Below are 19,453 nucleotides of genomic sequence, written 5' to 3'. Positions count from 1 at the left end.
ATTTTGTCAAATACATAATACATTAAATAAATGTAATTAAAGTATAAATATTTTGTCAAATGTTTTGTTTTTTTTACCATTTTCTTATAAAAAATTACTATCTTAATAGATTCAGTGTGTTGCATGGGTTTAAAAATTTTATAATTTATAATCTTAATTTTTATGTTTTAAAGGTTAGTTTATTCATTATAAATTATGCTTATGAAGTATACTAAAATAATTTCTATTACTCTGTACTTTATAATTATATATATATATATGATATAATGAAATCTCTTTCTAAGGAAAAAAAGGGTAAAACTAGTAATGGAGGCAAATATTTCAAATGTAACACTAACTACACTCAATTGGTTATATGTCTACGTAAGTTTAATTTTTGTTCAAACATCTCGTAATCAACACCTAACTCAATAACTTTTATATGGATTAATGATCAATAAGTACATTCATCTAATGTGTAACTATCAACACAAAAACAATCAATAGACACTTAAATTTGAAGAATCGTATCCCCACTTACTCCCAATGAATTATGTCTCATCGATATAAGGTTGTACATCTACTGGTCTTACATTTCTCAACGACACCAATTCCTAAACCCTAAACCCTAGAATCTAATACTAGTAAAAGCTTTCTACAAATGGAATGATTTCGTTCGAGTTTAATTTTTGAAAATTGGTTGATAGGCTTGAAAGAGAGTTAAAAGACCAAGGTTTGAGTCATTTATGATACAAAAAAGGTGAACCGTGAAAGGGAAAGAAAGTTATGAGATATTCAACTTGATTCTAACACGAAGAAAAAAGAATAGTAAATTTTAATTAAAATAGTTTTTAATAACAAAACTGTGGAAAATGTTTATAAATACATAAATAATTTAACTTTTATTAATGATATATCACGATAGACATCTATTAATGTTTATCATGAAATGTCAATCTATTGCAGTCTATCACATATAGAAGATAAATTTTTGCTATGTTTATTATTAAATTAGTTTATTTTATTATTATTTAAAAAAAGTATGTTGTATTAATTAGTGATCCTCACCATGAGAAAAATTTCCTATAAATAATAATTTATTTGAATCAGCTTCTTCTACGCAAGTTCTCGTGAAACAACTTAGAAAAGTGTTTGAAAATGTTGCATAAAATAGACATGTGAGATGTCCAACTCAACACACTTAATTTGCTTTAGAGAATGTTTATACGTTAATACAAATAATTTGTTTAGGATTTAAGTATCTCCGATTCCTTGAAAAGAAAAGAAAAAAAAGTTAGCCATAGGTATATCTTTTTATTTTTAAAAAAATCTAAACAAAATACAAAGTTTTAACGAATTTTTTTTTTATACGAAATTTAACATTGTTTATAACTTAAAATGAAGAAGAACATATTTGTATACAAGAAATAGAAAGTAACCAATAGTGTTTGACGATGATTAACACAGAATCATAATACCAAGATTTATTGGCCCTCTCTATAAACTAAAATTCTAATCTAACATATGAAGATTTGGTCTTTTAATTTGATCTTAACATAAAAATAAAAACACAGCTGTCCGTACACTACTTTATTAATATGAACTTTGAACCACAAATATTTGTTGGTGGAATTTAATTGGTGAAGGAACTTAGTCAATGACAATATTAATGTCATTGTGCAAATTTAAGAGTGAAGGTCAACTTTTTTTTCTTTTCCTATTTTGAGGAAGAATGAGGTAACTATTTTTACAGTTAAATCTTGGAAAGGATAAGAATTTTTTTCTAAGAATAATAATAAAAATATATAAATTATATATCTTTTGTATTAAATAATTACTAAAAGATAAAAATTCATTATATTTAATTTTATTATAAAGTATAAATAGTTTCTCATTTTGTTTTTTTTTTTAACAATTATCTCCAAAAATAATGGTAATAAGTGATTTTTTTTAAAACGATTACTATTTATTTATTTATTATTACTTCCTATGCATGTAGAGTGGAGAAGAATCATTGACAATTTTAATTATGATGATATATATATAGTTTACTAATATGGGTTACTATTGTTGTTACTTTTTTTTTTTTTTCTTTTTGTAGCAATGATGGTGTGGGTGAATTTCTTTTTTTGTTAGTGGATTTCATATCATGATGAAGAAACCTAAAATGGATCCTACTTCATCAACTATATCCAATCACTTTCTTAAACAAATAAATAAAACCCAATCACTAATCTCTACCTTTATATCATTTTTCATATTCCAATCTCTCCATTAAATTAACTATATGTGAATCTAAATAGAATATATTGAAATTTGATCACGTTTAAAATGCACTGCTTCTCTAGTTAGTTTTCTTTTCCAAGTTTAATTTTTACGTAACAAATGAAGAGGATTCAAGTGGTAACCCTTAAATTGATAGTAAAAATTTCTTTTAGCACAAGTACAATTTTACGTTAAAATGGTGAAAGTAAGAGTTAAAAATAGTTGAGTATCAGTAGTGAGAATCAAAAGAGATGCTTAAAATTGGATTAAACGAAAAACGACAAATTGGAACCAAGATAAATCAATAAAAAGGGTGATTCTTACCGATGATCTCCTAAGTAAAAAATTGAAAGAGTAAAGAGAAGAGGGTAAAATCAAATTTAAAGACCAATATTGGGAAAAAGAAAATATGGGTGACCAAAATTCTTTTTTGTTGCAAAATAAATATTTAGGATGATAAAATGAAAGGTAGTTTATTTATTTGTTTGGAGTAGATTCAAGTATAAGTATTCAACATTGATTTTATTAGAATTCAATCAATCCTTTGAAGGAATTATATTTTTTTATTTTAGAACAACGAATGAGATATTTTATAATGGGTTTGAATTGTTGAAAGATAATCAAACTTAGTTATGAGTTGGAAAGTCGGAAGTAATGTTTTATTTATTACATATTTGAAATTCCAAAATATTGATTATAAAAATAAAAAAAAATTAAATGAACAACTTCAATTCAATTCTTGTTTTTATAATTAAAACCATAAGTTTCAAAAGACCATAATTCCAGTCTTCGCCCCTTCCTGATGAGATGAGATGAGATGATTGATTTCTATATCATTCCGAAGAAAGAAAATTTTGGAATTGAACCATAATAACAGATTTTACAAGATTGAAAAGTGATTTATTCAAGCTACTGAGATCTTCCTTTTTGATTCCTTTGACCCGTAAGGAAGAGTGCGCAATCTTCTTTATGATAAGCGACATATAGCGCTTTTTCCTTTTCTTTCTCTTCCCCCATTTCCCTCAGATTTTGTTCTTCACTTCACCTTCTTCTTCTTTGATTTTCTTACGACAAACTTTTTTCTACTTTCTGTTTCGTTGATTCAACCAATATACCTGTTGATTATGGGAAATTGCTTGACTTCTTCAGCTCATCATTCTAATTCCCTTCGCAGTCAAGCAGTATCTTCGACTCCAGGTGCTAATTTCAAACGATTAACTTCGGATTTACTTTTTAGAATGTCAAATTTCCAGCTTCATTTCCTGCTTTCAGTTGTCGATTTGATTGTATCTTCCCCCATTTCTTAGGAACTTCAGGCTATTACAGCGGTATCGTAGGGTCTTCAGGTACCAATAGCACCGCCGGTGGAAGTCAGTTTTCAGCGGCGGGGAGCGTAGATGTGAGTGAGTCCTATCCGAGTGGGAAAATCCTTGACCAACCAAACTTGAAGGAATTCAGTTTCACTGAGCTGAAAGTCATTACTAAGAATTTCAGACCTGAATCCTTGATCGGTCAGGGAGGTTTTGGGAAGGTGTATAAAGGCTGGGTAGATGACAAAACGCTGGCTCCTTCTAAGAGCAATTCTGGTATGGTGGTTGCCATTAAGAAACTAAACGCTGAAAGTGTTCAAGGTTTTCAAGAGTGGCAGGTAAAATCAAGCTCATTCATGGATCATCATCTACTATGTTGTATTCAATATTCTTGAATCTGATGAAATCTTTTCTCCATTTCCAAATTTAGCAACAGTTTCGCTTTCTTGCTTTATATGGAACTCTTACTTACTGAACAAAAGTAGATGGCCTGGCCATTATTAGTATTCTTTGTTCTGGACAAACCATTTGCAAATTTGGAAATAGCCTGAGTACTGTAAGAATTAAATGGCTTTTTATGTTTAATGTTCGGTATTAATTGAACTGGTAACATAGGTCTTCCAATCATTTCGACGTTTTTGTTAAGTACTTATGTTAAGTTTTGTGTATAAGAAAATGTAGCCTCTGGTATGTCCATTGTTTTGCATACCTTGTTTGACAAAGGCTAAATTAGAAATTTGCATTCTTCTGAAATTTGTAGTTACATGTTTCTACTCATGAAGCTCAAATAAACGTAAACCTATAGGCTATAACCTTCGAGTATGTGTACCTTTTTTAATGCTATTAGGACGGACTTGGAAGTTTTGCTGATGTATGTAGATCATTTTGCCAAGTTCTGTATTCTTTCGGAGTCTACTTTACAAGGTTTATTAATGGCTAAGTGCTTGTATGGATTGAATGCAGGCAGAAGTGAACTTTTTAGGACGGCTGAGTCATCCAAATCTTGTCAAATTATTGGGTTTCTGTTGGGAAGATGAAGAACTGCTTCTTGTGTATGAATTTATGCCCAGGGGAAGTTTGGAAAACCATCTCTTCGGAAGTATGATTTCCTTAAATATAGGATAAGAGAAGTTTGGCTCTTCATAATTTCTGCTGATCTTTGGGTTTTTTTTTTTTTTTTTTTTTTTTTTTTTTGTGATTAGGACGTTCTTCCATTGAACCTCTTTCTTGGGAAAGAAGGCTCAAGATCGCTATTGGAGCAGCTAGAGGCTTGGCTTTCTTGCATTCCTCAGAAAAAGAAGTTATATACAGAGATTTTAAAGCATCAAATATACTTCTAGATTTGGTTTGTCCAACTTTCTGCAGTCTATTTTTAGCTAATTGCAATATTTCAATAGTACCTTTGTTTCGCTTTCCTTGTTTAATGATAATATTCAGTAAAATGTAGTTGATAAGGGTCAAGCATTCCACCTTAGGAAATTCAAGGAACCTCTCATTTTTTTAATAAGATACATGAGTTATTTCTCATTATCAGTTGGTTTTAAGATAGAACCTTTGATCATAGCTAAGTGAGAACTCGAAATAGCTTACTTAATATTTTGGATGAGTTCATTATTGATATTTTCATTTCTTTATATACTCAGGAATAAGGTTGACATGCTGTTGAACTTCTTGGTCCACCCTGTTTTCCCGTCACATTTCATCTTTCTCTTACTCTTCCATTTAAATTTCCCTTTTTATATTCATGTGCAGAATTATAATTCAAAAATTTCGGACTTTGGCTTGGCAAGATTGGGGCCTGCAGGTGAAGACTCACATGTAACAACAAGAATTATGGGCACATACGGTTACGTTGCCCCAGAATACGTTAGTACAGGTGATTATATCTGTCATTGTTTAGTCAAATATACCAAATATTTTGGTTATTCGGGTTTCTCGCAAATGCATAGAGGAGAGGTCAAAATAAAAATTGAAATAATTACAATTTGGAGGAGTATATAATATGCTGGTTGACAGAGGAGATGAAGTAAATATGAAAAGTGCTACATATATAATTTCATTCCGCAAGTTCTCTAACTATTCTTATTGTGTCAATATTGAAAATCATCTTCATTGCTAAACTTCACAGGTCATCTATATGTTAAGAGTGACGTTTACGGGTTTGGTGTGGTACTGCTGGAAATCATGACTGGCTTGCGAGCACATGATATGAATAGGACCACTGAACAGCGCAATCTGGTCGATTGGGCTAAGCCATTCTTGGTGAAGAAAAAAAGGATAAAAAATTTAATGGATGCAAAAATAGAAGGTCAATATTCATCGAAAGCAGCCATGCGCGTGGGTGATCTTACTCTAAAATGCCTGGAAACCGATCCTCGAAAACGCCCATCAATGCAAGAAGTTCTCGAGGAGTTGGAACATATCGAAGAATTGAAGGAGATACCGAAAGAGTCCAAGACCAGCAACTCGCAGTCTAAACAACAACTTCATTAAAGACAGCCAAACAATTCATCAGCAAAAAGGCAAGAGAGATAAATGAGGCCAAAAGGCGAGACGTTCAATTTCAACCTCCAGATTTTTTTAAAAGACCATTTTAACATTGTATGCATTTCTGATTGTGATAGAAATACTCAACATTTTTTGTTTTTTCTTTTTTTTTTTTTGCTCATAATTGGTTGTCTTGTTTAGGGATGGCAAGAGGGGAAGTAGAAATATATTTGATTATATGTATTTATTATTTGTCAAATGTTTTAGGTTTATAGAAGAAAAAACAGTTGTTCAAAATGTGGATTTCCTCCAAATTTCGCTTTTCTTTCTAATAGTTAACATTGTTGTACTTATTGATTATTGATTGTTTTGTTTATTGTATTCTTACCCAATTAACTCTGTTGTAATTCTATTTTCTCCACAGTTTATCTTCAAAGATTCTAATAAGCTATTATGTCTAACAAATTTCTGCTATTAATGGCATATTATATGTTACAGAAAGTTTGAGGTGCACTCCAGATCAATTGATAAGTTTTTCAAGTATAATGATTTGATAGACTAGGGGAAATTTAATTATATGAATCTACATAACTAAAAACAATAAAAGTAAATTACTTAATTGCCCTTCTTTCAAACAAGTGTCCATTTTTCATTTGAGCCTAAAATGGATTCCCATCTTTGAAAAACAACTTTCACTTATTAACAAGAAGTAAAAAGAATCAACGTTGGTGGCTGCAAAATACATTATTTTAAGTGATAATTCCTAATACAAAGTATTAAAAGCATAGGATACTGATATTATCTTTTGAGGAAGATTCAAAAGTAGGATACTGAAATTAATGTGTATATATAATATATATATTCAGCATATATATAATCCTCAATCTCATACTATAGAAACCAAATAGTAGACTATTGATTATATGTATATATATATATTAATCATAAAATTCTGTTTCTTAATACAAATATTTAGTAAGTAATTAATAATTGTCAACAACAACTCAGTTCAACTGACACTTGTACGTACTTGAGAACAAAAAGTTTTGTGTTCAAAATCTCATCATCTCCAATTTGTACTAAAAATAATCTAATAATCAAACGGTATAATTATTAATCAAAATATCCAAATAGCAATTTTTTATGTTTGACCGTAAAATCAATTTTGACTCCACTATACTAATTAATTACAAATTTCACGAATATTCAATTTATTTTATTTTCACTCAAAAAATTGTTTTTTTTTTCATTTGACTAAAAATTCAATCATTATAATAATATAAATCGTTGTAAGAATTTTAAAAACAAAAACGAAAAACAAAATAATGGTTAACAAATAAGACTTAAATATGTTAAATCAATACTTTCTTTTTTAAAAAATGTATAAGATTATAAAATAAAATTATTTAATAAGGTGTAAGACACCAAAAGCAGAAAAAATATTAATTTTCACCAAATGAACAAAACTTAGGTCAAACAAACGTCTAGAAAAGTTCAAAATGAATTGGATTATTTCACAAGAGAAGACTCCCACTTGACCTTGAAAATTTAGAACCAATCAAACCATATACTCATTTCCACTTCCACTAAGGTTTCAACTACTATTTTGTCCCCTCTCTCTCTATCCCTCTCATCACATTATATTATATATCTCCCATTATTAAATAAACAAACCCATTCCCCAATAATCAATACCAACATGACTCTTTCTTCCCTCCTTCTCTCTTCCATTTTCACACTTTTTTTCTTCTCTCTCTTATCTTTGACCTCCATCAACGTCGAGGCCAAGGCCACTCACCATCATCATCACCACCACCACCACCGCCACCTTCGCTCTCTCCACTTCTCCCTCTTCCAACACGAAACAATCAACAAAACCGGTTACTTCATTGTGCCGGGGGTGGTTGGCCCCGGCGTCAGCCAAACCACCACCCCATTTGGCACCATGTTTGCTTTCCACGACCCTTTAACCACCGGCGCGGATCGTGTCTCGAAGCTAGTAGGTACGTCGGAGGGAACCTCCATAACCTCTAGCTTTGACGGCTTGCAAAGCATTAGCATAGCCAAGATCAGCTTGCGTTTGAGGCACCATACCGGTTCCCTCTCGATCGTTGGTGGGACTCATAATGTTAAACCGTCGAACCACCCTATCGTGGGAGGGACCGGGGACTTCTTGTTTGTACAAGGCTATGTGACATCGTCTCCGGTGGATCTTGTCGGCATCACGGTGGTTTACAAGTTGGAGTTTCATCTTTACTGGCCACCCTATGCATAATAACTCTCTCTTTATAAAACAAAATTTACTTTTCTGAATAACTATGTAATCAGCTGCGATGTCGCATCCCTTAATTAATAATATTATTATCTCCAAATTTTGAACTTCGTAAGAAAATCAAACATTTTGATCAATTTTAATGTTTAACAATTTTTTATAGATTTTTTTTTTTAAATCTTTTTTTTCACCTCCACAATTTTAGTAAGATTACTTTTTGTGTCAACTATGCATAAAGTAAAAATACAAATAATTTGATGGTTCAAATATAAAAATATGCTGAACTCTTTTAATTGAAATTTCTCACCCTATTTTTTAGTAACCAATTTTTTTAATCGTGTTTTTTTCTTTCTCTAATTTATAATTACTATATATGTATGTCTTATATAATCATTTAAATTCTTAGTCAATTTTTTAAAAAAAGAAAACTAGTTTTTAAAAACAATTATTTTTTACTTTTTAGATTTGGGACTTTAATTTTGAAAAATTCCTAAAATGAAAAATCAATATAGACAAGAAAACATATAAACCAACGAATAGAAGCAACCCTAATATAGGTTTATAGTCTTAATTATTAAAAAGAAAAAAGAAAAACCAACAACCAAATGGTTTATCATATCACTAATTAACTTCAAATTAAGGTTGTAGGGTAACGATACGTTATTTTTGTGTTTCCCTTAGCTTCAAATATATTATTAAAGCTATCATATATCAATTTTTTATGGTGCTATTCATAGCTCTACAAAAACGCTATGGAAAGTCCAATACTTTCAATGACATTAACTACGACAACATATACAAAATGCTATAAAAATAATTTTATAACATTTTCTCAATATCATTAAAAATGCTATTGAAACGTTTTGATAGCGTTTTTCTATCGCAATAAAAAACACTATTGAAACGTTTTGATAGCGTTTTTCTATCGCAATAAAAAACACTATCAAAACTTTTTAATAACGCTTTTTTTTTTCACATTGTGAAAAGTCTTTATAGCAACAAACTTTCTATGGCGTATTTTTATAGCATTGTAAAAACGCTATTGAAAAATCATGGACTTTCAATAACAAGGGCTACGATAGTATTTCGAAAATGCTATCGAAACTCTACGATAACATTTTTTTATGCTGTCGTAACTAAAATTTCTTCCAGTGATAAACACTCATTCCAACTCTAAATTTACTGATTTGTTATTTATTTTTTACCAACATCATAGAAAACCAAACAAAAAATTGAAAACTAAAAAATTAGGCCCCGTTTGGTGACCAATTTTGTTTTTGTTTTTATTTTTAAAAAAATTTAAGTATATAGACACTATTTCTATCTCCAATATTTTTTTTCATTTGTTGTCTACTTTTTACTAATGATTTAAAAATTCAAGCCAAAATTTAAAAACTAAAAACGACTAATAATTAAACTTGTATTTAAGAAAGATGCAAGTAATTTTAGGAGATTAGAGAGAAAATAGGTTTAAGTTTAAAAAATTGAAGAGAAAAAAAAACAAAAAAAAACAAAAAAAATGAAATGGTTACCAAGGGCTTTGAAATTTGGTTGATAATTCCAAACTCTTTTTTACTTCAAAAATATGCACACACTATTGTAAAAATAAAGATAAAATAGAATTTAATTTTAAAAAACCAAGTGGTCTTGATTTTTGGAAACTAAACCTAATTCATCTTCTACCTCTAAATTTAATGGGTTGTAATCTTACTTAATTAATAATGTTTTAAAAAACCAAGCCAAAAATTTTAAAATAGTTACCTAAAAATTCAACCGATTAAATTTAGAAAAATAGAAAACATTGTAAGAAAGAGATAGAGAGAAAACAAGCTTAATAATTTTTATTTAAAAAAAAAAAGAAGAAGAAGTGCCCAAATTTGAAAGACCAAAGAGAAGAGGATAAAATCAAATTTAAAGACCAACATTGCAAAAAAGAAAAATGGGTGACCAATTATTTTTTTTGTTGCAACATAAATATTTAAGATCATAAAATAAAATGTAGTTTATTTATTTGTTTTGAATACATTCAACATTTATTTTATTACAATACAATCAATCCGTTGAACAACGAATGAGATCTTTTTATAATGGGTTTGAATTGTTGAAGGATAAACAAACTTAGTTAAGAGTTGGAATGTCGGAAGTAATGTTTTATTTATTACATATTTGAAATTCCAAAATATTGATTATAAAAATACAAATGAACACAACTTTCAATTGTTGTTTATTAAATAATTAAGAGGAGTTTCGTAAGACCATATAATTCCAGTCTTCGCCTTCCAGATGAGATGAGATGGTTTCTATATATCATTCCGAAGAAAGAATAATTTGGTTTCCAAAATCTGATGGAAATGAACCATAATAACAAATGAGATTATTTGTTATATTCACTTCACCTTCTTCTTCTTTGATTATCGTACGAGAAAATTCTTCTACTTTGTGTTTCGTTGATTCAACTAATAAAGCTGTTGATTATGGGAAATTGCTTAAATAGCACCGCCGGTGGAAGTCAATTTTCAGCGGCGGGGAACGTAGATGTGAGTGAGTCCTATCCGAGTGGGAAAATCCTTGACCAACCAACCTTGAAGGAATTCAGTTTCACTGAGCTGAAACTCATTACCAAAAATTTCAAACCTGAATCCTTGATCGGTCAGAGAGATTTTGCGAAGGTGTATAAAGGCTGGGTAGATGACAGGACGCTGGCTCCTTCTAAGGGCAATTCTGATATGGCGGTTGCCATTAAGAAATTAAACGTAGAAAGGTATCAAAGTTTTCAAGAGTGGCAGGTAAAATCAAGCTCAGCAACACAAAATATTCAATATTCTGAATTTGATGAAATCTTTTCTCCATTTCCAAATTTAGCCACAATTTCCCTTTCTTGCTTTATATGGAACTCTTACTTACTGAACAAAAGTAGATGGCCTGGCCATTATTAGTATTCTTTGTTCTGGACAAACCATTTGGAAATTTAGCCTGAATACTGTAAGGATTTAAATCTTATGTTTAATGTTCGATATCAATTGAACCGGTGACATAGGTCTACCAATCATTTCGACGTTTTTGTTTAGTACTTTTGTTAAGTTTTGCGTATAAGAAAATGTTATGTCCATTGTTTTGCATACCTTGTTTGAAAAAGGCTAAATTAGAAATTTGCATTCTTCTGAAATTTGTAGTTACATGTTTATACTCATGAAGCTCAAATAAACATAAACCTATAGGCTATAACCTTCAAGTATGTGTACATTTTTTAATGCTATTAGGACTGACTTGGAAGTTTTGCTGATGTATGTAGATCGTTTTGCCAAGTTGATCTCTATTCGGTCGGAGTCTACTTTACAAGGTTTTATTAATGTCTAAGTGCTTGTATATGGATTGAATGCAGGAAAAAGTGAACTTTTTAAGTCGGCTGAATCATCCAAATCTTGTCAAATTATTGGGTTTCTGTTGGGAAGATCATGAAGAACTGCTTCTTGTATATGAATATATGTCCATGGGAAGCTTGGAAAACCATCTCTTTGGAAGTATGATTTCCTTAAAGATAGGATAAGAGAAGATAATTGACTCTTCATAATCTGTGCTGATCTTTGGGTTTTTTTTTTTTTTTTTCCTTTGTGATTAGTACGTTCTTCCACTGAACCTCTTTCTTGGGAAAGAAGGCTCAAGATCGCTATTGGAGCAGCTAGAGGCTTGGCTTTCTTGCATTCCGCAGAAAAAGATGTTATATACAGACATTTTAAGCCATCAAATATACTTCTAGATTTGGTTTGTCCAAATTTCTGCAGTCTATTTTGCGATATTTCAATAATATCTTTGTTTTGCTTTTCTTGTTTAATGATAATATTCAGTAGAGCATTCCAGTTTGGGAACTTAAAGGAGCCTCTCATTTTTTTCTATAAGCTGCATGAATTATCTTTTTCATTGTGAATTGGTTTTAAAATGAAAACTCAAAATAGCTAGATTTGATGTTTTGGATGTGTTCTTTATTGGATATTTTCATTTCTTTGTATACTCGGGAATAAGGTTGACAGCTGTTGAATTTGTTGTTCTTGATCCATCCTGTTTTCCTGTCTCATTTCATCTTTCTCTTACCATTTTTATTCAAATTTCCCATTTATATTCACGTACAGAATTATAATTCAAAAATCTCGGATTATGGCTTCGCAAGATTAGGGTCTTCAGGTGAAGAATCAGGTGTAGGAAGAAGAATTATGAGCCCAGACGTTTACGGTGCCCCAGAATACGTTTGTACAGGTGATTATATCTGTCAATTGTTTAGTCAAATATACCAAATATTTTGGTTATTCGTGTTTCTTGCAAATGCATAGAGGAGAAGTCAAAATCAAAATTGAAATAATGACAATTTGGAGGAGTATATCATATGCTGATGTGACTGAGGAGATGAAGTAATTAAATATGAAAAGTGCTACGCATATATAATTTCATTCCGCAAGTTCACTAATTATTCTTATTGTGTCAATATTGAAAATCATATGTTCATTGCTAAACCTCACAGGTTATCTATGTGCTAAGAGCGATGTTTACGGGTTCGGTGTGGTACTGCTTGAAATCATGAGTGGCTTGCGAGCAGATGATATGTATAGGACCAGCGAACAACACAATCTAAATTATCCAGTCGATTGGGCTAAGCCATTCTTGGTGAATCAAGAAAGGATAAAAGATTTAATGGATGCAAAAATAGAAGGTCAATATTCATTGAAAGCAGCCATGCTCGTGGGTGATCTTACTCTAAAATGCCTGGAACCAAATCTTCGAAAACGGCCCTCAATGCAAGAAGTTCTCGAGGCATTGGAACATATCGAAGAAATTGAAGGAGAAACCGAAAGAGTCCAAGACCAGCAACTCAAAGTCGAAATATAGGTTTATAGTTTTTGAGTCAATGCTAATGCTATACTTGTTTTAAATCCTCCGCCCCAATTTAAGCTTCAAAAGAAAGTTCTAATCAAGATGTTAATACTATTTTTCGTTTATCGGATCCCGTTTGATAATCATTTAGGTATCAATTGGGACAATCATTTAGCTTTAGTTTTTAAAAATTATTTACTCTATAAACACTCATTCCAACTTTAATTAAATTTATTGATTTGTTATATACTTTTTACTAATGCTTTAAAAAACCAAACCAAATTTTGAAAACTAAAAATTATGTCCCCTTCCGTGACTATTTTGTTTTTGTTTTTGTTAATATTTTTTAAAATGAAGTATATATAGATACTTCTATCTCCAAATTTATTCGTTTGTCATCTACTTTTTATACCAATGGTTTAAAAATTCAAGCCAAAATTTTAAAACTAAAAACCATAACTTTTAAAAACTTATTTTTTATTTTAGAATTTGACTAATAGTTCAACGCTTGTATTTAAAAAAGATGTAAACGATCGTAGGATATGAGAAAGAAAAAATGTTTAAGTTTTAATTTAAAAAAAAAAAAAAAAAAGTGAAATGGTTACCAGATGAAGTCTTAATTTTCATAAGCTTATTTTTGTTTTTGAAATTTGGTTGATAATTCAACTCTTTTCGCTTAAGAAATATCCAAACACTATTGTAAAAATAAAGATAAAACATACTTAATTTTAAAAAACCAAGTGATTACCAAATATAGAACATTGGTTTTTGGAAACTAAACCTAGAAAAATCATCTTCTTCTACCCTCTTTTTTTTTTTTTAACCTTACTTAATTAATAATATTTTGAAAAACCAAACCAAAATTTGAAAATTTTAATGATAGTTGTGTTTAAGGCAAAGAATTCAATTGTTTTAATTTAGAAAAATGGAAAACATTGTAAAAAGAGATAGAAGAAAAAGAAGCTTAATTTTTAAACATAAAAAACCAAATAACTAATTATCAAAGCAAACATAAACCGCGTATGACCATCAACATAAACTTTCTCCTGACTTTAAATATGTTCGATACTATGAGGTCTATCTCAAAACCAATTGACAGTGAAAGATATAAGAATGTCAGTCTCCTTTGTTTTTCTAATGTGTGAGACATTCACAACATCTCAATAAAACACACTATCGTGTCAACATAAATTGGAAAACGGTGTATCAAAAGAATGTTTATCCATAAACACAAGACATCGGTAGAATGCCTTTTTTCTTGACGCAAAAAAGTGTTGGGAGAAACTTTCTTCTCCCTTCAATATAATTGCATGCATGTTTAGTATGAATTGAAAATACGAATTGTACCAATTATTAATTAACTTATAATCGATCATGTCATAGATAATAAATCATGTCATAGATATTGAGTCGATGTTCATAGATATTTGGATTATAATAAGTCGATGTTCATAAATATTTGAATTATAATAAGTGCGAGAGAACATAAAAACTTACTATTAAAGCAGCCCAATGAGATTTACCATATATATGGTTTTACACGTTTGATTTCGATTTTTTTTATTAGATTTGAAATCCAAATAATATTGTCGAACGTTTCAACAAAATTTAGTCGTTGAAATTTAATGTGCGTTTCTTAATATAGCAATGCCAAATATACATTGTAAATTTGTTCGAATAAATCTCCGAAACGTCGATTAGTATTAATTAGATTGCCTTGTAAAAAACAAGAATCGACCATTATATAAGAAGAGGCGTGCCGATGTTAGTATTCGTCACTCGCAAAACATAGATGTGAAGAATTAAGAGTTAAGAGTGTCCCTCGTCTTCCATTGCATTGAAGTTTTTGGTTTAGAAGACGAGAAACATATTATCGGTTCATAAAGCTCATCATAATCGCAAATGATAGGTGAGTTTCTTTCTTTTTCTTTTTCATTTTTTATACTTCATATTCGTAGTAATTTTTTTAAAGGAGATTTTTAAAAATAGAAAAATAAATTAAAATAAAAACTAATAGACTTCTATCACTGTCTATCAATGTGACTAATAGAAGGATATTGGTGTCTATCAGATGTTTATTACTGATAGAATCTAAAATTTTGCTATAGCCCGTAAATATCTTGTCAAATTTGCTGTTTTTTATTGTTCCTTTTTTCAAAAAGGTTATTTTGAGAGTGAACTTCAAATAAGAACCATTAGACCAATAATTAAATAACCTCATCAATTTTTATTATTATTGGTCTTAAATTTTTGAATAAATGAGTATTTAACAAATGTTCTAAAAGTTGTTATATGTTTTACTACTCAAAAATGTTTTCTTAAAGGAAGTATATAGTGATTAATGAACAAGATTTTTAAAATATTAATTTATATATATTTGGTGTCCACTTACAAAAAGTAGTGTATTTGTATTATAGGGTAATTAGGAGTTGATATATAATAAATAGTATATTCAAGTTTATGTTTAAAATATTGTTAATTATTAATTAAGATGAATTTATTTTGAAGGCGGAGATGTTTATTGTTAATTAATTTAATATAGTGAGTGATTAATTTCCAAATGCATGCAGGCGCTGGCAATCCAATATCCTAAACATGCATGCATGAGTAACAAAATGCGAAGACCCCGAAATGAAGAAGATTCGAAATGTTGGCTCAAAAAATTGGATTCATTTATTCCGATAACTATACAAATATGTGTTGATGGTATTTCTAATTATTATTATATACATCCGCACTGCCGATCTCACTTCTCGTCGTCACTCTCCGGCGGGGGTTCGAGATTCAGATCAAACCCGGCGTCTCTGGTGTTGTCCGGCGAGTCTCCGTCGTCAGCAGTAGAGGGTTGGTTGAGATCAATATCCAGCCCTCTTCTGGTCGCTGCCACTTGCTGAGCCACTGTCAGCAAAGTGGAAGCGAGCTGCTGCTGACAACGGCGAATGTCGAGTTCGGCGGCGGTTGGCGGAGGAAGAGCCCCACGGTAGGTCCGTTCAGGGTGAGACCTCAAGTGTCCAAATAGTGCTTTCCACGATTTGAACACTTTGTTACAGGTTGCACATCTTGGCTCACCCTTTGGAACCTCCGTTAGCTCTCCTTTTTTCTTTGCAGCTTTCACCTGCTGCTGCTGCTCTCCTCCGTCCCCTCGTCCTCTTTTTTTCCCCGCTTCGGCGTCGGAACTTCCTCCAACATGCTCGTGTGACGATGTTCCGACGTCGAACATGGCATCTACACTCTGGCGCCGTCTTACGTCGCCTGGTGTAGCGCTTTCCGGGGCCGCCACTAATGTTGAGGACGAGGGTTCGATGACAACGGTGGGAGGGTTATTTATGTCATCGATGTTGCGAGCAGGTGGTAGTGGAGAAGCTGCCATTGGAGACCTCTCTCCGCCGTGGCGTTGGTCAGGAGAGGTCTCCGATACCGCATCAATGTTGATATTGATATTGGTATTGGCATTGGTGTTGGTGTTCTTCTCCATTGCAAGCGATGGATGATGAAGAAAATGAAAGAATTGAGAATAGAGAGAAACAGGAAACGAGAGCAATAAGCAAGAGAGAACTATTGCTGGGTAGTGAGTTTCTTCTTAGGATTATGCATCTATTTATAGTGAAAGTTCAGAGCATTTGGTAATTAACAAAATGATCTTCTGCATATGTATTTGTAGTGAAAGTTTAGAGCATTTGGTAATTTTGAAAAACGAAGATGTAAAATAAGTGTACATGAGATAAATGTAATAATATATGTTTGATTGTTCTGCTATATATGATGTCCTCTTTATTAATTCTTACGATATAGATGAACTAAAAACCAAATAATTATAAATATCGGTATCTAAATCGACTCAGATTTATAATTTTAACGTTGAAAAACTACACAATTTCACTAAATAAGTTAAAAGGATCGCTTTGAATGCTTTAATTAATACAACTATATTATCTTGTTTCTTTCTAATCGTTAATAGTTATATTTGCAACTGTGAGTATGATATTCTTTTTGTTGCTACGTACTAAAAAGCCGATACCGAAAATATTGGAGTAATATTAGTAAACAATAATTAATTCATCATATTTACTCTTATTTATTTCATTCAGCAGTGTATAATTAACCAGAAAAACAAGTAATATGCCATTAACTCTAAACAGTGAATAATATGAATATGAAGTTCTAAAAACCTTTTACATTTGTTCATCTAAGCTTTACAAGATCATCTTCAAGTGATCTATCTTCATTTTGAAATTTTGAAAAATTGCTACTTCAATTTTACTTAATTTTAATTTACAAGTGGAGATGGCAAAATTCAATTTTGATTCAATTAATATTACAAAATAAAATCTTTGTTTGAGATAAACCACACATACTTTATTGAATAGTTTTTCCAAATTCCAGTGTCCAAGGAAGTAGGAAATGCATTGCATAGAAAAATCACATATTAATAAAATGGAGAATAAAATATATATAATTAAGTAAATGAAGTAATATTTAGAAAATATTTATTTAAATCAAGTTTTATTCTTTTCACATTTTGGGAATTGAAATTTAAGAAATTCAACCAGGATAATTTTTCTTAGATTTTTTCTCCAAAAATTTTCTTTTTTCTTCTACATTTGAATAACATTTTAGATTGATAGTAAATATTTTATGTCATTTGAACTATACTCATATTGGTTTTTCAATCATTCATACAAGAATGAATTTATTCTAAATGGTAATGAAGTAAATTAGATTTACTTTTTCCTAAAACGCATTTTGGTATTAGTTAGGTTACCATAAAAGAGTATATGTGAATCTACATGTAATTTGTCAAATATTGGCTGCATAGTCCTTTTTTGGAATTTTATAATTATTTTTGTCAGTAAAATTACTGTATATCAAACTTTCAAAATTCAAATTCATCAAGTTAATTAAGCAGCGGTGAAAGTTTATGCTAGACTATAATAACATAACGGCTATTTAGAACAAGAACTAACTTAAGATAATAACCTCATATTACTACGGTAAATACTATATTTTATAGTGAAAGTTTATGTAATTAGGACTATAATAATATAAGACAATATTTGGTAAGAACAAGTATGATAGATCGAAAAACTGAGTCAATCGACAACAATCGACCAAACCGAAGGTGATTGGTCAAAGATAATGAGAGGTTCAATCAGTGTCAATTTGAGAAAAATCCAAACCGACGACACTTTTTAAAAATTTCAAAGGTTTAAACCAACCTCAACCGATCGATCGACCAACCAACAATCGGTTTGTATTCATTCGTGGTTGGGTGGGTTTGAATATTTACTAAATCGACCATAATTGGTTTGGTGTTGGTATGGTCGGAAAACCAACTCTTCCAACACAGACCGATGCTCACCCCTAGTATTTAGGGCAAGAACCATCTTAAGACTATAATTATCTCACCTTTGGTCAATAAATACTATTTTGTAGTTTTCAATTAGCTACAATCAGAGTATTATTTCAAAAGTCCTTCTTTGCTATCGTTTTTACCTATTCTATGTTCATTTTTTTTTTAATTTTGTGCTAACTATTTTCTTCTAGAAAAAAAAATTTGTACCTTAAACAGATATTATTATAACCCAAACTAAAATAATTTATAACCAACATAAAATATTATAACTCAGTTATAATAATCTAGCTAGGATTATAGTATCCGACTTCTTACCTTAAACTACCTCTAAACTTTGATTAATAATAAAATCATACTTCCATAGGTTTTTTTTTTTCCTTGTAAGATTTGTGTGAAAACTAGTTATTTTTGTGGCTATATATATATATATATATATATATATATATATATATATATATATATATATATTTTTTTTTTTTTTTTTTTTTTTTTGGTGAGGATGGGCTCTTAATTCTTATTATATTCTTGTGGTTTGCACTCTTTTTCTCTTTTTAATTAATTTTGGCTTGGTTTGAATATAATTTGTTTAATACTACAATTACGAAGATCGAATTTCATCTATTTAATTTTGTAGCAATTCATTGAAGATATTTTTTATTGTGAAGTTTGGAAAATCACTTTTTCTTTTTTTTTTCTTTGGTATGCATAGGTTTATTGTTTAGGTTTTATTTGAACTACAATCTCATAATGTTACGATTTTAATTCTTATATTTTGAATTTTGTTTTAATTAAGTCTTTATATTTTAAAACGTTATAAGTTTATTCTTAAAATTTAAATTTTGTTACAATTTGGTTTCAAATTTTCAAGATTCAAACTTTTAACATTGAATTTTAACTAAATGCTCGTTTTTTGTTTTAAGTGTT

General features: G+C 30.2%; 2 protein-coding genes and 1 pseudogene across 3 annotated transcripts; 2 read left to right on the top strand and 1 right to left on the bottom strand.

Annotated features, from left to right (window-relative positions):
• The first annotated feature begins 3,010 nt into the window (after positions 1–3,010).
• On the top strand, positions 3,011–6,401 carry LOC103490646 (probable serine/threonine-protein kinase CST). 2 transcript variants are annotated; one of them, XM_008450247.3, is made up of 6 exons: positions 3,011–3,441; positions 3,561–3,892; positions 4,518–4,653; positions 4,757–4,899; positions 5,307–5,430; positions 5,683–6,401. In XM_008450247.3, exons 1-6 carry the CDS (start codon positions 3,369–3,371, stop codon positions 6,045–6,047), a joined length of 1,173 nt encoding a protein of 390 aa, XP_008448469.2. In that variant the 5' UTR covers positions 3,011–3,368; the 3' UTR covers positions 6,048–6,401. The 2 variants fall into 2 exon arrangements, with proteins under 2 accessions (XP_008448469.2, XP_008448468.2); XM_008450246.3 differs by having other exon boundaries at positions 3,012–3,441; positions 3,552–3,892.
• Positions 6,402–10,787: 4,386 nt separating this feature from the next.
• Positions 10,788–13,234, top strand: LOC103491105 (probable serine/threonine-protein kinase PIX13; annotated as a pseudogene).
• A 2,688-nt stretch (positions 13,235–15,922) lies between these two features.
• LOC103491103 (uncharacterized) lies at positions 15,923–16,651 on the bottom strand. The gene has a single exon (XM_008450934.1). The coding sequence runs from the start codon at positions 16,649–16,651 to the stop codon at positions 15,923–15,925; it is 729 nt and encodes a 242-aa protein (XP_008449156.1).
• Positions 16,652–19,453: the final 2,802 nt, after the last annotated feature.

This window comes from Cucumis melo, chromosome 6, assembly GCF_025177605.1.
Source record: "Cucumis melo cultivar AY chromosome 6, USDA_Cmelo_AY_1.0, whole genome shotgun sequence".
Classification (NCBI taxonomy): domain Eukaryota; kingdom Viridiplantae; phylum Streptophyta; class Magnoliopsida; order Cucurbitales; family Cucurbitaceae; genus Cucumis; species Cucumis melo.
Note: the sequence above shows the minus strand (reverse complement) of the source record. Positions and strands in the feature narration are given on the sequence as shown.